Source organism: Erpetoichthys calabaricus, chromosome 7, assembly GCF_900747795.2.
Source record: "Erpetoichthys calabaricus chromosome 7, fErpCal1.3, whole genome shotgun sequence".
Lineage (NCBI taxonomy): Eukaryota > Metazoa > Chordata > Cladistia > Polypteriformes > Polypteridae > Erpetoichthys > Erpetoichthys calabaricus.
This window is the reverse complement of record NC_041400.2, coordinates 73,323,454-73,344,073: the sequence shown is the minus strand read 5'-3', so window position 1 is coordinate 73,344,073 and position 20,620 is coordinate 73,323,454. Positions and strand designations below refer to the sequence as shown.

At 36.9% G+C, this 20,620-nt stretch overlaps 1 protein-coding gene across 2 annotated transcripts in view; it reads left to right on the top strand.

The window, feature by feature from the left end:
* Positions 1 to 2,928: 2,928 nt before the first annotated feature.
* rhobtb4 (Rho related BTB domain containing 4) overlaps positions 2,929 to 20,620 on the top strand; it is a 204,587-nt gene continuing 186,895 nt past the window's right edge. Inside the window, exon 1 of one of the 2 annotated variants that reach the window (XM_028804661.2) lies at positions 2,929 to 3,876. In XM_028804661.2, coding sequence (XP_028660494.1) covers positions 3,742 to 3,876 — 135 coding nt within the window. In that variant the 5' untranslated portion in view covers positions 2,929 to 3,741. The remainder of the gene's footprint in view (positions 3,877 to 20,620) is intronic. The other variant, XM_028804662.2, reaches the window with a different exon arrangement.

Sequence of the window (20,620 nt, the reverse complement as noted above, 5' to 3'; positions counted from 1 at the left end):
GTCAGACACCAGGTAAAAGTCCAAAGATGACTATTTATTATAATAATGAAGTGCACAAAGCACCACCACTCCACTATACTCAATAACAAATCAATAATCAATAACAATCCTCCACACTCCCAGACGCGTTGCCACCCTTCCACCCAGCTCAGCTCAGTGTCTGGGCTTTCCCACAGTCCTTTTATACCCCATGACCCGGAGGTGTTCCTGTCCAACAATCCACAAGTCCTTATGACTTCCGGGTCAGGGTAAAAGTCCTTTTCCTCAACCCAGAAGCACGTCATTTCTTCTTGTCATGTGATCATGACGCACTTCTGAGTTATAGGGCACGTAAGAGTCCTTGAGCCTCCCTGCACTGTCCTCTGGTGGGCCCCATGGTGTCCAGCAGGGTTGGGAATAAAAACTCCATTGTCCATAATTCCCTGCTGGTCTTTGGGGCACTTCCATGCTACAGGGAGGGCTCCATCTAGCAGCCTAGGGGTATTGGCCGGGGTAAATGGCCGGCCATCCCTCACAACTAAGAACAATTTGTTGATGTTAGAGTTCAGTACAGCCTAAAGATTGGTTCATTCATTCATTCTTTCATTCCTGAACATCTTTCTTGTTTCATTTCAAATTAAAGCCACTTCTTTAGTTGATGTAGCCATTAATCAACACTCTTCTGAATAAAAAAATTTAACTAAGTAAAAGTCAACAAAATGAATGTAAGGTAAGGGCATTCAGTCATTCATTTTCTAACTTAGTCCTGAACAGGGTCATGGGGTTCTGCTGGAGATTATCCCAGCTAGCATAGGGTGCAAGGCAGGAACAAACCTTGGACAGGGTGCCATTTCACACATTCCCCAATCACACACTAGGGCCAATTTAGGATCACCAATTCACCTAACCTGAATGTCTTCGGACTGTGGGAGGAAACCCACACAGTCACAGGAAGAACACGCAAGCTACACACAGGGAGGACCTGGGATGTGAACCCTGGTCTCCTTACTCCACCACTGCACCACCGTGCCATCCCTTGAATGTAAGATGAACATGGTAATTAAAAAATAAATACAAATTGCAAATCATAATATTTTTAAAAATACATGAATAGTGCACATAATAAGAATTTAAAAAATGGCTTGTAAAGGTATTAATGTAACTTGGTTTGCCTAATTGCTATCAGATTCCTAATGTGGTGCTTCAAAATGCATATTCTCTTGACCGCTCTAAGCTAACTCTACATATTTGGCAGCTTAAGCTCTCCGTTTTACAACCAAAGTTGTATATGCTGCAGGACACATAATAAAAACATACCCTGGACAGGTAGAGAACAAATAGAACTTCTGTTTAGCGATGACTTCATCATTATCTAGGTGTTTTCAGTTACTTTTGTGCCTTCTGAGTTTAGCTGGTTTGGTGCAATACACCTGCATTCAAGCTTTCACCACTGGCTGGTCTGTTAATTTCTTCTCCTAGTTGGATGTCAGCTTTTATTCTAACAGTAATGTTTGTTTTACTGATGGATTCAAACACTTTTCACTTCAGATAAGGTATCCGCTATTCTCCTCTGTTGCTGTAAATCACTGTCCATTTGTTTAGAGTGTGTGAGATGCTCGTGTGCTTCTGTTGCAATAGTCTGCTTCTGCAATTCAGTTCCAACTGGGGTTTGCAGATTTGACAGCTATGTTATAGCCCAATCATGTCAAAATTCCACTCAAGCCTATAAAAATCTATCCCAATTCTGATTAGTCCATTTCAAGCAAGAAAATTGCTACCCAAGTTCATCTTCCTACCGTCAAGCTCCAAACATTTGTGAATGTTACTCCTCTGATTAGCCAAATGGTCCTTAATTTGCATGAGTGAGTGGGAGACAGATAGTAAATTATTGAAAATATTTTTCCTTAATCGGTAAGATCTGAGAGTAGAACTAACATAGTGAAACCGTAAAATAAATTTCTCAAAAAAATTAAAGGAACACTTTGAAAATACATCAGATCTCAATGGGAAAAAAATCATGCTGGATATCTATACTGATATGGACTGGGTAATGTGTTAGGAACGAAAGGATGCCACATCGTTTGATGGAAATGAAGATTATATACCTAAAGAGGGCTGTACAGTATTCAAAGACACCACAAAAATCAAAGTGAAAAAATGGTGCGGCAGGCTAGCCCATTTCCAAAATTTCATTGCAGCAAATCAAAATCGTGCTCAGCAGTTTGTATGTCCCCCATGTGCTTATATGCATGCCTGACGACGCAGGGGCATGCATGCTCCTTAATGGGACTTGGGAATCTGAGCTTGTCCATAGTGGGTGGCGTTGTGAAATTATGGAGTCGTCAGGAAACTACGCGTACACATTGATATGTGGGATGTAACCCGAGTGCACGAAGAAAAATATGCATACGGGAAGAATATGAAGCGATGTGAACACCAAAAGAATATGGAACGATGGTAGCCCGCAAAGACTATGAAAACACCGACTCGAGAGACAATAGATCCTGATAGATGGAGTTGTGCTAAGCTGCAGTCCTTCATTTGTAAACATGATTTAAGTATTGATTACCTGGTCTAAAATGAGAATACTCAGTAATCATTTGCTACTTCACTTAGGATCTTTAAGGCTCATTTAGATATTAAGGTGAAACAAATTAGAGACAGAGAAGTACTTGTATGTAAAGGCTTTTCCAAACGGTCGTGTTTCGCATGGAAACATTTCTAATGAAAGAAAAGAAAAGACTTTTATTTTATTTTTAAGAATCCTGAAGACCCATGTGACGTACAGTAGGTGGGGGAGGAAAAGGAGAGAGAAAGAGAGAAAACTGAGAGGGAAGGAAGACAGACCAATCAAAGCACTGCTGAAGAGGTTACGAGGAGTGGCCTAAATTATAGACTTTCCGTTATCTCTATGTTGCCTATTTAAAAGTGTAATGGGTGGAACTTTGTCTTTGAACGTGGGCGGATATTTCTGGTGTTTTGAATGAGAAGGCGTGGTTTTCGTGTGTTGGGCAGTCGTTTGTGACGTCACCGCTTGACAGACAAGCCTCTGTTTAGTAACTAAGCTGCTGGCTGTGAGATGTAACAACAAAAGACGGGCGAGCTGTGCTGTGTTGAGTCTTTGAAACAAAGGGTTTTCTGAAGCAGCCCCCAAAAGCACTGACATCTCCCGGACCAGCCTCGCAACGCTAACCGAAGTAAACGGATTTGGGGCCCGTGAACAGTAACCGAAGTAAACGGATTTGGGGCCCATAGCTTTGGACACTTAGCGTTCAACAAGACATCCGCCTTGGATCCGTGCATTTAGTAGTGGATTATTTTGCGTAAAGCCTTGTGTCGAAAGAAACTTACAGAAACGTTAGTGGGGTAGCTGCTGGGTTCCAGTGCATCACCACTTTTAGCGGGCAGCATCAGTGTGGAAGAAGGGTTAGGCGAAGGAGCGTCCGACTTACCAAGCAGAGTACATCCAAAAGGCTTGGCCCGAATGCGGATTGTTTATCGAGAACCGAGTGAGTGGATAAAGACAACGAGCGGGGGAAAAGTCTAAGAGAAAGCGGTATATTTATTGGGCCGGTGTGGGTGTGCATATATATATATCAAAGACGCTTTCACTGAGTGTATACCTGAGAAGACGGTCCCGAGCAGACTCTGGCACCGACCAACGCACGAGGCGTCCACGCTCTATACGAATAATTAGTACATAAAATGGGACCCGTCAGATTGCATAGTTTTGAATGAAGAGGGTCCAGTGGACTGGATTGGATGCGTTGCGAAAACCAAGTCGGCCAGCGTGCATGGGACAGGCAAACGAAAACAGACACAAAAGAGAGACAAAGGTTTCCTGGAAAAAAGGATTCTGTGCAAGGAAACAACACAGCTTTAAAAACCGCGGTCGAGGTAAGCAAAATTGTAAAGAATGTGGCTGTGCGTAGCTGCGCACCTGGTCTCATTTGCCCGTCCCATGCGTCACTTGTGCTCATCTGAATTGTCGGCTGCACTTCACTTAAAAAACTGAGGAGTATGCCAAGATGTTCTTTGATCACATGCCCTTGCATCAGCGATTATGGTTCGTGTGCTTCAAGTTATGACTACAGTTTTGCGACTGGCATTTAATTTGATGGTTGCTTTGCTGGCGGATGACCTGGGAAAGTGTGCACTTTTCTATAAATGGCACTAATGCTTGCTGATGAATGCATGAATCGATTGACTGTCGATGCAAAAGCGATGAAGTCATTACAGCTCCACAAATCAAAAATGTGGATGTGCAAAGTTTGTAAACTTATGGCCATCACCCCAATAACAATGTTGTGGCATATTTTTCCACAGCAGAGCTGCATTACCCCCCCCCCCCCAAAAAAAAGCGGGTAAAATGAAGAGTGCGCAAATGTGCCCCCACTTTTTGTTATATTGATACATGATGCGAAGGTCGCGCTTAGAATTACGCAGTATTAATGTCAGCGATATCTACTGATTTTAGTGTTCATAGTTTAATATAAAAGCATCTCTACTCCTTCACCAGTCTTTTTATTTTTTTTGTCATGCTGATTTCATTAGGAATGTTATCAAAAACTAGGGGATATCTTTTAATTTTTGATTGGGCTGTTAGTGATGGTGCATAAGCTCTTTATGTCTGTATACTGGAGGAATGAGTAAAAAAAAAAAAAAAAAACCAACAGATTTGCCAAGACTACTTTTTGGAAGTGCTGCAAGTCCTTTGCCCTGGTGACCAACTATTGGCTATGTCTTTGGGAAGTCAAAGGAAATGAGCAATCAAGTTTGTGTAACTTAGTTTTGCACCAGTTTTTCAGTATAAACACTTAAAAGTTTTTGTTATCTGCTGCAGACATTATTGTACATCTCTGTTCTCCCTTTTTTGTTTTCCCCTCACACTCCAAACATATGTAGTTCAGTGGTTTGTTAGGTATGAAATGTCATGTGGTAGGCTGCTTTCTGGTGTCTGGTTTCTTGTGCTGCAGAGAGGTACCCCATCTGTGAAAGAACATATCTTTATATATAATACGCAACCCTGGCAGTTCGTTTGTCTGTCCAGGATTTTAAATTGCCTGTAGCTTGCAAAACTGTCTGACCTATTGACCTGAAATTTGGTACACACATACTATGTGAGGTCTGCTATCCACTTTCAGGGTGATGATTGACCTCCTAGGTTATTGCTCTTTTTATTTTTATTTTATTGTAGAATAAACTCTTGGAAGCAGCCAGCAAGGCGGCTGTGTGGCGCATGCGTGTGGGAGCCGTTCTCATCCCTACCACCCTCGCTGTCACTTCCCCTACCTCTTCATATCTTAAATCATTGTTGAGGCAGATTGAAGACTTGAGTGCCAACTTAAGTGCCAGCTTAAGTCAAAAATGAAGAAAAATGTACTACGTAATTGAAGAAGCAGGCCGCTAGGGTGTTGAAAAGAAGAACTGCTCAGGAAGCAGCAGCGCATCAACCTCTGAGCAAACGAATGCTAAACGTATAGAGAAAAGAGTATGAAAACTATGAACGCTCAAGTCCAGTGTATTCACTGCACGTTATTGTGCAGTGCGCCGTTACTGGTACTGGATAAAGTGAGTCAGGAAAAAGGATGAATTATCCAAGACAACTTTTTTTTGGGAGCACATCATGTCTGTTGTCTTAGTGAGTAAGTTTAGGTCATTTCTTGGAAAGTCTACCACTCAGAGTTACATATCTCTTGCAGAGACTTAACTGATAACTTGGTGATGGATAGATTAGGTTGATAACAGTTTAGCAGTAGAGTGCCTCTCATTATTGGCTTACACATTCTCTTATGTTTAACCAAACTGTCAGACAAGTGTTTTGAGACCGCATGTATCCATGTTAGCATAGTTAACTTAGGCATTATTCTTTTTCAAAAGAAGATGTCCAAGATTAGGCATGTTAAGTTATATGGCTTCTTAGAGAAAGATTGTTGTCCAGGAACAACGAAGTTGGGCCTGAGTGTTACTACTGCCAGATCTGTTGGGCCAACAGATTGTTAACCAGTTTAACTTATGCTCCCCTTTGAATATAGTGTCTTTAAGATTTACTACAGGACCCTTGTAGTTTTCTTTATAGCTACTAGCTCCGGCTTGAATGTTATTTTTTTCATATGGACATTTATCTCTATATCAGGATCATGATGTGGGAGCTAAAACTGGCAACTTTAGTTGCTCTTACCTGTGATACTATAGTGTCTGTGCATGTTGTTATTAAGATCCAATCTTTCCTAAACAAACAGTATCCAAAAACTGTTGATCCAGTCACAGGTCTGTAGCTTACAGCCTGACTCACTGAGGAATGCTCAGACTTCAGCAAATAGACTGTGTTGGACTTCTGCCTGCATGCTTTCTTTCTGCTTGCATGTCCGTTTTAATGGGCCTTGCCGTTCCTTGAAAATTTAAGAGAGATGCCCTAATTGATTTAGGTTTATGGAAAGGGTATGAATCGAAAGAAAAATGTGTGAAATGGCACTATTTCTGGTGGATCTGGAGAGGTGTCAGCCTGATGTGAGCTCCACTGGTTGTCGGCAGGGCGGGCCAAGTTGTGTCTCGGAGTGATGTGGCTGCAGCACGTGTGCTCCAGCATGCTGTAAATAGTCATGCTTTTTATCAGGTGGAGTGAAGACTGAACTGTTTACCAGCCATATTAACGTTGAGAATAACTCCTGTCCGTGTGTACTTTGGTAGTGAAACCTGAGGTATATAATAAATGGGTAAAATAGCCAAACAAGATATGTGATTTCTGTCCTGTGTCTCCCTGCTTTGAGTACTGGTAGCTCACATTGTGCTTTTTCCTGATTAAATCCTGATACTACTGACCACTTTTAATCTTTTTTTTTTTAAATTTTTCAACTCATTGGATTGTTCTTACAGTGTTTGTAATTTAGCACTCTTAATGTCTGTCCCTGACTTTATATTTGCAGTAACAATGTTCTTACATTTTATGGGATCCCTTAACCAACCTTAGCTTCATTCAGGTTGTATATTTATTTGATCACTCATTATGCCGTGATAATATTGTCACATATCAAGAGAAGTTTGTTCAATACCTCTCTATGTGTTTATGTCCAACCCCGGATTGTGTCTTCAAATTTAACCCACTAATCACTTATCCAAATCATTCTTAAAAACACAGATCTGTGATCACCAGAAACCTCAAGTTTATTAAGTTATTATACATGTGTACATAGAGACGTGAGAATTTCACTAGACTATCATTGAACATTTGTAACTGTGAACTTGCTTTGTGTTTCTGATCACTGTGTTTCTATTCAGTGACTTCAGGCTGTCCTCGTTGGGGGACAGCATTGTTGCTACAGAGCAGAAAAGGCCTCAGAATTTTTATTTTTCATTAGGAAATCCAGCAGAGCTAGAACAAGTTTCTATGGGATTAGTTAAATTAATCTAGCAGGTCTTGATTAAATGCTGTTGAGGTGAAGTGGAACTGTGAGTATGGTTTGGGTGAAGTACCCCACTGCCCCAAGTAGTTTACTGAATATAGTTAAACATGTTTTGAGGACGGACATAATAAATTGTATATGAAAATCCCAAATGTCTCACATAATGCCAGGAACAGTCTGTTTATAAATTAATGGAGACAATCTAGATTCCCAAGGCAATTTTGTGACAATTTTTTTTTTATCCTCAATCTGATTGTTAAAAAATTGTTTGGAATGGAGGCCATGCAGCTTAAGAAAACTAAATTTATTATAATTATAAACCGGATAAGGTAACCTTAATAAATCAGTTTATGGATGCTAGGGGCCAGGGCCTATTCTGCCAACATTGGGAGCAATGCAGGAACCTGCTTTAGATGGGGTTCCAATTCATCTTGGGCCCACTAACACAATTATTCTCCCACTCACACAGGGCCAGTTATAGTCAGTTATAGTTAAATTAACATGCATATTTCTGATGATGTGAGACAAAATCCTGAGTACTTGGAGGAAAGCTCACACAGATGCAAGGATAAAGTACAACATCCCTATAGACATCAACTAATCTAAGACGGTTTATAAGGCAGCATTTAACCACTCAACAACTATATTACCCATCACATTACAAGATACAGAGTCAATATTAACTCATATCATTTTTGTCCTTGCATCTGTGTCTTTATGTATACATGGTATGTACCATAGATTAACTTATGGATGCAACTAACACTCCTGAAGCAATTTGGTGAACACTGTTTATTGAAAGACTGCACAATTTCTCTCAATCAGACTTTCACAAAATCTAACAAAAAGGATAAATGTTCAAAAAGTCATAATTCTATGGCAAATTATGTGGAAAATTAACCTTTGAAAACTCAAACTTAATGAAACTTGTGTAAAGATCAATTAATCAATTCAAGTCTTAGTCACTAGGATCATGTGTGAGCGTTTTCTAAAAATTTCTTTCTCAGTGTAAAGTAGCAGGGACTATGATTGAGTTATTGTCTGACATGTTACGAAATATTCTTCAAATACAAGTCTGGAGAAAAAAAGAATGCACTAGCCCTTACAAGATTTATTTTATGACATTAATTTAAACTATTAAAAGTCTATCAGTAGAGCCCAGCAACTTTGGGATTTTCCAGAAGAATGGCTAGCAGTGAAGTATTGAAGCTGTTTACATCATAAATGGGGTCCAGTCCTTGGAACTCTAGTCTATGTAATATGAGTACATTGAGATATTCGTCTGTTTTGATGTATGCTGCTAGGTTATGATAAATATGTTCTGTGATATTTCAGGTAAGGAAGACTGAAGACTCGAAGTAATGTAGTTGTGATCTCTAATCATGGTGCTGAAGAGTGGAACTTGTTGCATGTTGATTAACGTGTGTAAGGAAAAAATTCACTATACTATACTATAGGCTTATAGGGTTATTATTGTCATGTAAGTACAAGTTATCAGTTTATGTTCTTATGTTGAGATTTCACACACAGTCTAATGAAACATAGTATTGAGCATCTAGCTCTGAGCAAATACTTACATTTTTTTCAATATTGCATTGTAGGGTGACCATCAATAAATTAAGGATGTGGCAGTGGACAGGTGGTATGCCACAACTAGCATCTTGTTTTTTTTTTGGGTGGGTATTAACCAAATGACCAGTTGTCATAAATTACTTGCATTCAGAGCAGTGTGTCCCTGTCAAAAGTACAGCATGAAATTTTAGTGGTTTATAAAATGAAAATAAACAAACACAAAAGATTGTGAACACCACTTGGCACCAGCCTGGCAGGTACTGTAATGGGTGGAAGGACAAATGAGGGAATATTTTTTTGTTAAAGGAATATTCCAGTAAAAAGTATTTTTATTATTTTAACTCATGTACTTTGTAGAGGTGGATAAAAAAAAAACAAATTTAATCTCATGTTTTTATGCAGAATGCAGAAAAAGAAGTTTATGACATAATAGAACTCCATGGTGACCAGTGCTGTACAATGGCAAACAATGTGAAAAATGTCCATGGGGCGGGTTGGAAAAAAATGTTACTTTGGCTTGTGTTACATAATCCACATTTCTGTTAGTCAGTTGCTTGCTGAAAATGTGCAAAATACATGTTTTTTTTGTGAAATATTACGTTACTTTTTGAACTGAACACAGAATTCTTCACCAGTGGATGACAGTGATAGATGGGTCTTCAAGTCAAAAAGTCTCTCCCATGAGTCTTAGGGTTTACTGTTTAAATATGCACTGATAATTATGGAAGTAATTTTTTAACAATATTTTTGGCAAAAAAAAAAAATCATTCATTTTGCACATTTTGAGCAGGTGACTGGATGATAGAAATGTGGATTATATGACACGAGTAACATGACAGCATGTACAGCACTGGTCACCACTGAGTTCTGGTATGTCATAAATATCTTTTTCTCCATTCTGCATGAAAACATGAGATTACATTAAAAAAAATTTTTGGGTGGAGTATTCTTTTAAGTATATTTTTCAGCAGGCAGAAAAATTATCTTTTTTTGACTTAATAAATGTGTACATCAGTGTTGTTGGAATAGTCATAGCAGCCATCTATTAAGGAGGTTGTGTTTTAAATTAATTATTTCCAGTTTGTATTCTTATTATGTTAATTTATGTATGCCAATGTAAACTGTTCTATGATAGTTTGTCTCTGATATTACTTTATGGCTGTGGCATCTTGTTGTCAAACATGCAATTAAGAATTTTCCAACTGGTACATTAACTTAAACAAATGATAGAGAGATTGTTAGAATATTTGTATCTTAACAGACATGGTTGTTCCTTTAATTCTGCCTGAGGGGTGGAGATTGTGACATAACCGCCAAGATTCCTGCATTTGGAAAAAGTAGTACAGTTAAATAATGATGTCTTGTGTACTGCAAAGAATAAAGAAGTGAGCAGCAAGGTTTACTGAAGGGGACACTTATTCACTGAAGATTGACAGATTTTTTAAATTTATTTTCTCCTAACAAAAGGGGACATTTGTTCATGAACGTTTGACAGCTATTTCTTTCTGTGTTTCTAATCTTAGTAAGTTTCTTGTCCAGCTTTTGTGAGCACTGAACATCTAAATAAAGGTTTAGATATTGCACTTGTCGTAACAGTTTTAAAGCAGGAGACAGAAGTGCAAATATTGCCATACCAGCATGAAGTACAAATTTAAGAAACATTTTCATAATAAACATGATATAACTTAACTGTGATGTACTCATTAAAGGGACACTTGACAGACATTTCAATCATGTTAGATAGCTATAATACATGTAGGCTAGAATGGCACTGTGTTACGTCCTCTGTGAGCATTATTCACTGGACATTTTTATTTTAATATTTTTAACCAGTTACTCAAACAGATCACATTGATGAATTCAAGAGCTTATTTTAAAAGCTGTAGCAATCAATGCAGAAATACATTTAAAGAAAATGGGTAAAAGAAAGCCAAAAGGTAAGGGTGCTGTATATGCTCTTAATAAATGTATACCTGAAACAGTTCAGCTTTACTGGATGTAAGTCATAAGCAAGAAGAAGCCTATGTTTACATTGGTATCAGCTTGTTAGCTGAATTATCAAGGAAAGGTTTGGCTGCAGCAGTTGTGGCATCCTCTGACTGAAAGGAAAATTATTTTCTATGCTTGCAGTTTTGTCTGTTCTCTGTCAAATTACGCATGAAGGAAGTTTTTAAACAAAGAATGTGTTTTACAATCATTGTACAAGAATATGCGTGTAATAAACATTCAGACCATACCAACAATACTTACTGTTTGTATGTGAAGTTAACTTTTAGACCATGCCAGCAGTTTGTAATTCCTATGCCAAATTATGTTAAAGGAAGGCCTTTAGTCTGTACCAGCAGTTTGTTGGTTGTTTGCCAGTCTGTTTATGAATTAAGCCTTCAGATATTAAAAGTACTTTCAGTTGATATCTGTGTGTACTGTGTATACTAAGCAACTCATGTTTTAGACTGTAAGTACTTTTCACTTTGTTGCTCCATCTGAATCATACTGGTTGTTTCTATATCATGTTTTTTGGTACTGTAGGTACTCGCCCCTTTTTTATTTTTAGCACTGTAAGTTTTAATAGTTCTCAAGAAGCATATAATTAAAATGCTGTAGTTACTTCCCCCCAAAAATGTCAATAGAGTTTAGTTTTTTCCTTGAATTATGAGATCACTGGGCTATTTTGCTTTATTTCATCAGTTATCCTCAATGGGTTGCTGTAATATTCTTTAGCCCACTCAATCCAGTGCAGGGTCAGTTGACTGGAGGTACAGAACTTTTTCTATCAACACTGGACTGAAGGTAAGCAACAAATGTCATGTTTTCTTGTGTAAACATGACTAAATAAAGAAAGCTTGAATCCTTAAAACCCAATTTGTACTGCAGCATTCCAAGGCACACACATGCCCATTCTGAGACTAGGGTCAGTTGAGAGTCTTCAGTTAATCTAACTTGCCCATTATTATTCTGTGTCAATTGGCTGGTGATTAAGAAAACAATAAACAGTTAAAATAGTTATTGCAGCTGTTTTTAAGAATAAAAATAACAATTATAATTTATGTTACCTAAAGCATGCTACTTAATATGAGGCACAAAAGTGCCACTTGAACAGTAATGACTTCAATAGACACAACTGGGTTCTAATTAAGAAGTGAGATACATTGAATCTGGGTTTTTCTTTTTTTTCTTTTTAGGTGTAATAGAATGACACATTTTTAGCAGATGTGATATGATTTCAGTCAGAGCAAAAACAATAATACATTGCCATATATTGCAGTACTTGTATACTTAAAAACTTTGCAGTATTATGCCATGTTTCAGATATCCTAAAGATGTCAGGGTGAGTCCATGGCAGTTCCCATTCTAAATAAAATAATATTCATAGTTTTTTTTTTTTTAATTACTAGTTTGGAAGTTTTATTATTGCCATGACTTTTTGTAATGTTTAGTTATGAAGTACATCTTCTATCCAGTTAGAACTGCTGATTCACACATGTGTTTTGTCAAGTCCAGTATACTGCTGACAGTCAAGACAGAATCTCACTGGCAAAAAGCAAAACTCCTTACCGCAATGTATCCTGCTGATCATGTTATCCAAAGGCGAAAGACCAGAAATGTAAATAAGGAGAAAAGGTCCATAAGACATTCAATAGAGCTTGGGCAGCAACATTTTTGTATTAATATTTTTAATTCAGTATGTGTTAGTTCCATATTATTTTTAAAAGTTTAAATGTTATATTTAAAATGTATTAATTTTTGTTTGTACTGGCATATCCTAATTTTAATAGTTTGCATTAACAAACCTAAATTATTGTTAATTTGTGTTTGCATTCATAAAGACTTTTTCAAAAAAATTGTTTTTTCAATATGAAAAATAATTTCTCTTTGCCGTCTTCCTGCCTGCTTGGTTTTTCTTTTGTATGACCTCCGCTCTGTTTTCGTCTCTCCTCTTTATAATCCTGCACTCCCTTTTTATAGGCTGGGACCTCCGCTCTGTTTTCGTCTCTCCTCTTTATAATCCTGCACTCCCTTTTTATAGGCTGGGGAGCGGTTGCAGGTGCGATCACCTGAATGCCGCCAGGGTCTAATAATTAGACATTCAGACCGCCTGCATGTGCCAGCAATGCAATGCACAGGTGGTTGACCCCCTCGCACTAACCCGGAGACGAGTCGTCTTCTCAGCAGATCGCTAGCTACTGCTCCACGTGCGAACATATGGGTGGACGATGCTTTTATTCAAAGACGGGCCCCTGCTCCTTTAGCTGTGGACCTTCCCTTCCACAATGTTATGCTTAATATACATTTATATCTTTATGTTAAACTACTAATCCCTTAAGTTAATAGTATGCTTTTAATAAAATGGATTGAAAAAGTCTGTTCAGTGAAATTTAAATCCAATATCAAACTGGACAAAATCACAACTTTTTTTTTTAAATCCAAAAAATTTATGTCCAAAATTTGAAAAAAAATGTTGAAAGCAAATCTTAGATTGGAAAAAATATTCAAGAATAGTTTGCAAATAATAGATTTTTTAGGGTCTTCATCTGATGTTAATTTTGGAGGACGATATGGTTTAAAATTCCAGGTAATGTGTGCTAGAAAAAAAAGATGTATTTTTAGATGTTGAACATCACAGCTACACAGCAATCGGTACACTACACTACCTGCAACATTCTGAATTAGATAGATAGATACTTTATTAATCCCAAGGGGAAATTCACATAATTGTAATTGAATTGTAAACTATTTTTATATGCTTTAATTATTCTATATATAGATGCATAACCTTTGACTCTGTCACTTTGCTAAATGACTTCTGTATGTAAATTATTGTTAAAATATGAATTTTAGATTTAATATCCTATCAGTTCTTAGTGGTGAAGGATTAACATGCACGTAAAAGCTCAAGTCAAGAAACACCGCTATCTTCCTTTTAATGGATTGTTAACTTTATTACCAGTATGAATTCTGACCATTATCTCCATTGTTTTAAAAAATGAATATATGCAATATAAACTTATGAAGACATTTATTCAGTTCTGTGGTAACCTTGATTTACTGTAGTGACCTACTGACCTGTATTTTTCCTCTCCACTTGCTGCAGTTTTCTTTTATTCCTTTTGAATTTTTGATAACTGGTTGGTTAATTTACATTTTACCATATAATTCATCATGTACTGAACTTTGAGATGGTGCTTAAAACATGAACAATATTTGGTCACTTATGGTAATTATATAAGCTAGATGTAATATTATGCCAATAGGGTCTCCATTGCAATATAAAGTCCACATGTCTGAATATATATACTTTGAATTTTATGTTTTAATTTATACGCATCTTGACAAAGAACAAGTAAAAAAATTTATCAAGTACATCTTTGAAAACCTGTTTCTAAAATGTGCGTAATGTGTACATATATTAGATTTTCAGGCTATGCCAGATGTATGACTGCTGATCTGTACGTAAAGTGTATTTTTCAGTCAACAATTGTTCATTTCAGTGCTAGTGCAAGTTTGACTATAAAGTGTAGCTTCATTACATACCAACATTTGCCAGCAGTGTGCCAGTCTATACATGGAAAGCTACATTTGTGTGAGGTGTGTGGAATTTAAATTTTGCAAAAATCACAGATATCCTATCATATACAAACAGTGCGTTTAGAACAAAGTTCAGTGTACCTTTTCTGTGTTAGGCAGTTTGAAAAGCATTTATTTTTCTGAGCATACCATATTTCGTAATAACCGTTTCTCTTACACTTTGTGTTAAAGTAATTAACAGGAGGCCTGGGACCTTATGCATAACGTCACGTGTAGAATTTACAATATAACCGGAACGTAAGGACAAAAGTGGAAATGTTTGTACGCACAAAAAAATCCAGATGCATAAATCTGTGTGTTTTTGTCAACTTTCACGTTCTTCTGCTCCATAAATCCCAGTCAGTGTCAAAAGTAACGCATGTGCATGCGCCTGCTGCCACTCCCCAAACTCCTCCCAGAATTACACCTCTTTGAATATGCAAATCAATATAAATAGCCCTTAGGCTCAGCGTTCTGTGAAAAGGCAATGGCAAAAGCACGGGGAGAAATAAAAAAATTTCAGTGAATACAAAGTGGAGGCAAAGAAAAACGTACTATTTGTTGGTTTAAACAGTGGTATAAACAACAAAAGGAAGTTGATCGAGTGACTTAGAGTGTCGGAGAAACAAGAAAGCTCAAGTTCACAAAGTTGCACAGTGCCCGAAATAAAAAAGAAGTTGTCAGATATCAAAGTAACTGTGAAAAGACGAGTCGTAGCCGACTGCCTGAGTGTCATATGAAAGCTTGTTAGGGTACAGAGAAAAGAAAAAAAAAATATTGACACAGTGGGGAAAAAAGCTCGAAATTAATCTATACATATTAATAAAAGGCAAAGCCCTCACTGACTGACTGACTCACTCATCATTAATTCTCGAACTTCCCGTGTAGGTGGAAGGCTGAAATTTGGCAGGGTCATTCCTTACAGCTTACTTACAAAAGTTAGGCAGGTTTCATTTCGAAATTCTACGCGTAATGGTCATAACTGGAACATATTTTTTGTCCATATACTGTAATGGAGGAGGCGGAGTCACATATCGCGTCATCACGCCTCCTACGTAATCACGTGAACTAAAAACAAGGAAGAGATTTACAGCACGAGTCAAACGCGGGAACGAAGGTAAATGACGTTAATTTTTGACTGTCTTTTAATACTGTGTAAGCATACATATTAACACATGTGCAATTAAAATTGTGCATTTACGGGGTGATTTCTGAGCCTTAAAAGCTCGCCTTTTACTAAAAAGGTAAATGCAAAACTATTTTCAATCATTCTATGATCTGCTTCTCACAACTGAAGGCTGATGGTAAATGACGTTAATTTTTGAGTGTCTTTTAATACTGTGTAAGCATACATATTAACACGTGCAATTAAACGTGTGCATTTACGGGGTGATTTCTCAGGCTTAAAAGCTCGCCTTTTACTAAAAAGGTAAATGCAAAACTATTTTCAATCATTCTATGATCTGCTTCTCACAACTGAAGGCACCGTGGCTGATGTTACGTCACTTGCTGTCCAACCATAAGCGTTACCTGGTAGGTAGCCGGACACTCTCTTCACTCCCTTTCGGGAATCGAACCTCTGAGGTTTTCTTTTGTTCTTAATTAAAATTTAAAAGCAATACTTCACCGCTGCTAAGCCCCTCTAGCGCTGACGTCCGAGGTTCGATTACCGTAAGCAAGTGCAGTGAGTGTGTAATTACATTCACGGCATTCGTAGTCTGATTCACAATCTGATTGTATGGGTGGTTAGCTACCAGGTAACGCTTATACTTGGCCACCAAGTCAGGTCGAAGTGATCACTCGAGTAAAGGCAGCTTCACAAAAAAACTGATCCTTAACAAACTGTTTTTAGTATATTTTCCCTCAATTTAAAAACGTTTTATTTTCTTCTTAATAAAAATTTAAAAGCGGTACTTCGCCGGTGCGAAGCGCGTGGATTTGACCGACTGACACATACAGACATATTCATGAGTGCAGGTACTTCGGAAAGACAGCACCGTGTAAACCTAAAGTTTAAATTAACTTCATAGACCTACAAAAGGTTGCCATTCATTTGAGGCAAGATTGCTTTTCTTCTGTACAACTATACGTTGCATTCTCAAGAGTGTGCTTGCACGGCTTCAGATATATATATATATATATATATATATATATATATATATATATATATATATAAATATATATATATATATATATATATATATAAATATGTAAGCTTATAAGTACTGCCTTACTTCTCTTTAAGAAAGGAAGATGTAATAATACTTGATTTAAACGATTCCATGTCTTCCTGGGTTTGCGTAGCTTATTGTCAATATCTTTACACCTGTTTTTAACACTTGTTTACTGAAACTGGCTTTCACGAAAAAAGTTAGGGCTTTGCTACAGGATACACCCTCCACAAGTTAAACAAGTAAAAATAAAATATATATTTCTGTTTTATTTAAACCTTTTAAGTTCGTATGCATAGCCCCATTTGGCTGTTTAATTTTTTTTTTCTTTCTTCAGTAATATTTAATCTCCTTAAAGAAAAAGAACATATCCATTTTACTTTTTTTGTATCTCTGTAGTAATATTTTAGTGTAAAAGAATAACCAGTATTTAAACCTTTTATGTTACTTTATACATTTATTTTACACAATGTTGAAAAATTAATAAGAAAGCTACATATTTTGGCAGCTGCTCCTTTCATTTTCAATGAAATGAAAAAAGCTCTCCAAGAGAAAACGTCAATGAAGAAGAAACAGTTTGCACTATCTAAAAATCAGAAACCCTCATTTATAAAAGTTTGCTGCAGATGACTTAACTGAAAATAAATGAATAGTTCCTATGTGTATAATACATATTTATCTATTTTACTTATGCATTTATTCCACCAACTTACAACATCTGAGGTACAATTTGTTACATTACTTTTGTTTTTTGCAGCACAGGCAGGTGAAGTGACTTCCTCAGAGTCACACAGTGGTTTCAGTACCACAATTTGAACTGACAAGCTCCGGGTTTGCTGAAATATTACTGAAGAAAGAAAAAAAACGAAAACGGGCAAATGGGGCTATGCATACAAATGTCCATCCATCCATTATCCAACCCGCTATATCCTAAATACAGGAGCCAATAAGTAGATATGTATATATACAGTATATATATGTATATATACAGTATATATATGTATATATACAGTATATATATATATATATATATATATATATATATATATATACAGTATATCTATAATAATAAAAGGCAAAGCCCTCACTGACTGACTCACTCACTCACTCACTGACTGACTCACTCATCACTAATTCTCCAACTTCCCGTGTAGGTGGAAGGCTGAAATTTGGCAGGCTCATTCCTTACAGCTTACTTACAAAAGTTAGGCAGGTTTCATTTCGAAATTCAAAGCGTAATGGTCATAACTGGAACATATTTTGTTTCCATACACTGTAATGGAGGAGGCGGAGTCACGTATCGCGTCATCACGCCTCCTACGTAATCACGTGAACTAAAAACAAGGAAGACATTTACAGCACGAGTCACACGCGGGAACGAAGGTAAATGACGTTAATTTTTAACTGTCTTTTAATACTGTGTGAGCATACATATTAACACATGTGCAATTAAACGTGTGCATTTACGGGGTGATTTCTGAGGCTTAAAAGCTCACCTTTTATCAAACGCGGGAACAAAGGTAACTGACGTTGTTCACTGTCTTTTAATACTGTGTAACCATACATATTAACACATGTCCAATTAAACGTGTGCATTTACGGGGTGATTTCTCAGGCTTAAAAGCTCGCCTTTTACTAAAAAGGTAAATGCAAAACTATTTTCAATCAGTTTATTGAAACGCTCCCGTTAAGGATTGCAATAACATATTCGCGAGATAAAAGAACGAAGTAGGGGGAAATGGAGGGACAGCCGCAAACAGCGAAGAGCAAAAAATTAATTAAACAACTGAGAACGGAGCGAGTTAAGCATACAAGCATGTTCATAAGGGAAACAAAGCACGGTGTAAAACGTAAGTTTAAATGAAGTTTATAGAAACGCTCCCGCTGCGGATTGCAATAACATATTCGCGAGATAAAAGTTTAATGAGAAGACACGAGGTATAAACGAAGCACATGCCGTGGCGCAACGTTAGGGGCAACAGTTTCAACCATTCTATGATCTGCTTCTCGCAACTGAAAGACGGCACATGGCGGATGTTAGCCGACTTGCTGACCGCAACGTTAGGGGCTTCAACTATGGCGCTGACGCAACATCTCAGTGCCAACACTTTGCAGACTGTACTTAAAAGACACGCCCTCCTCACTGGACAGTTAAAAACACCAATCAAACTAACGATGACATCAAGTATTACCCAATCAAAAGTAGGAAAGGAGGCATCTTCATAAAATGCGTGTGGGATGATTTGCATGAGACGCTGCTTTAAAAAAAAAATTATAAAAAAAATACGGATAAATCTCGTCCAGTATTGATTGAAAACGGGACGCGCAATTTCATTCTCAAACGCGGCACGATTCCGTATTTTAAAGGACGGGTGGCAACCCTACAGTGCCAGGTAACCACCCATACAATCAGATTGTGATTCAGACTAGGAATGCAATGAATGTAATTACCCCGATCTACATACAAGGCGAAAGTCTTGCAACATTCAAAGATGATGGTTTGGGATAATTAGTACTTATTAAGTACAACATTGAACATAAAAGAGCTTATGAAGCCTTGAACCGAAAAAAGCAAGATCTCAGAGATCGTAAAAAAAAAAAAAAAGGAGGTAATGTTGTTTTACTCGCTGTAGATTTTAGTCAAACATTACCAGTTATTCCACGAGGGAGACCAGCAGATGAACTCAACGCGTGTTTAAAATCCATGCTTCTCCCACGGTCGGTTATATGTCGCGTGTTCTCGGGTAGGTACACCAAAAAATGTATACATTTAAGCATGTAATGGGCAAAGAAAAAAATGAGGTATACCCAAAGGCCCTGCAGTAGTACTCAATGTAACTTTACTTCTTAAATGTTAATGTTTTACTGTTTAATAATTTATACGCTTCTTATATGTTGTTCAAATTCTTTTATCAAAATACCAGTGACAGCGCAATGCATGATAACATAGAGTGAATACACCATACGCATCTGCCCACGGCCGCCCTGGTGTGCGCAGATAGGAGTTGATTCTACAATAAAATAAAATAAAGATAAAAAGAGTAATACATTCATCACCCATAAAGCGGATAGCAGACGTGACGTACTATATGTGTACCAGATTTCAAGTCAATAGGTGAAACGGTTTGCGAGCTACAGGTGATTTAAAATCCTGGACAGACAAACGAATAGCCACGGTAGCAAATTATAGAAGAAGATTTTACTGTTTAATAATTTATATTTATATGAAATGTGCTTCTTATATATTACTTCATATTCTCATATGATAATGATGTTAATGTTGTTTATATTGATTTCTATGTTATTGTAAGTGCATGTATGTGTGTATATGTATGTATGTATGTATATATGTGTATATATATATATATATATATATATATATATATATACATACAAATATATGTGTATACAAATATATGTGTATACAAATATATGTGTGTATATATATATATATATATATATATATATATATATATATATATATATATATATATACAGTGGAACCTCGAGATACGAGTTTAATTCGTTCCAGCACTGAGCTTGTATAGCGAATTTCTCGTATCTAGAACAAACGTCCCCATTGAAAATAATGGAAATCCAGTTAATCCGTTCCGCATCCCAAATATATTAACATAAAAATCAATTTTCCTAACAAATAACACTGATAAATTATATATACTGTAGTCTACCTTTAATAAATAACACTGGTAAATAATATAACTGATTATTAAAAGAATCAAAACAGGTGTCCAAAGTGCAGTAGAGCATTCAATAAATCTTTAATCCTTTAAACAGTTGTGAAGTGGAGGTTTAAAGTACATAAGAATAACAATCCTTTAACACGAGGTTAAAACGTCAACAGGAAGCAGTCTTCAAAAAACAGATGACAATCCCCGGTGCTTCTTCTCTGTTAGCGTCTCACCTGCTTCT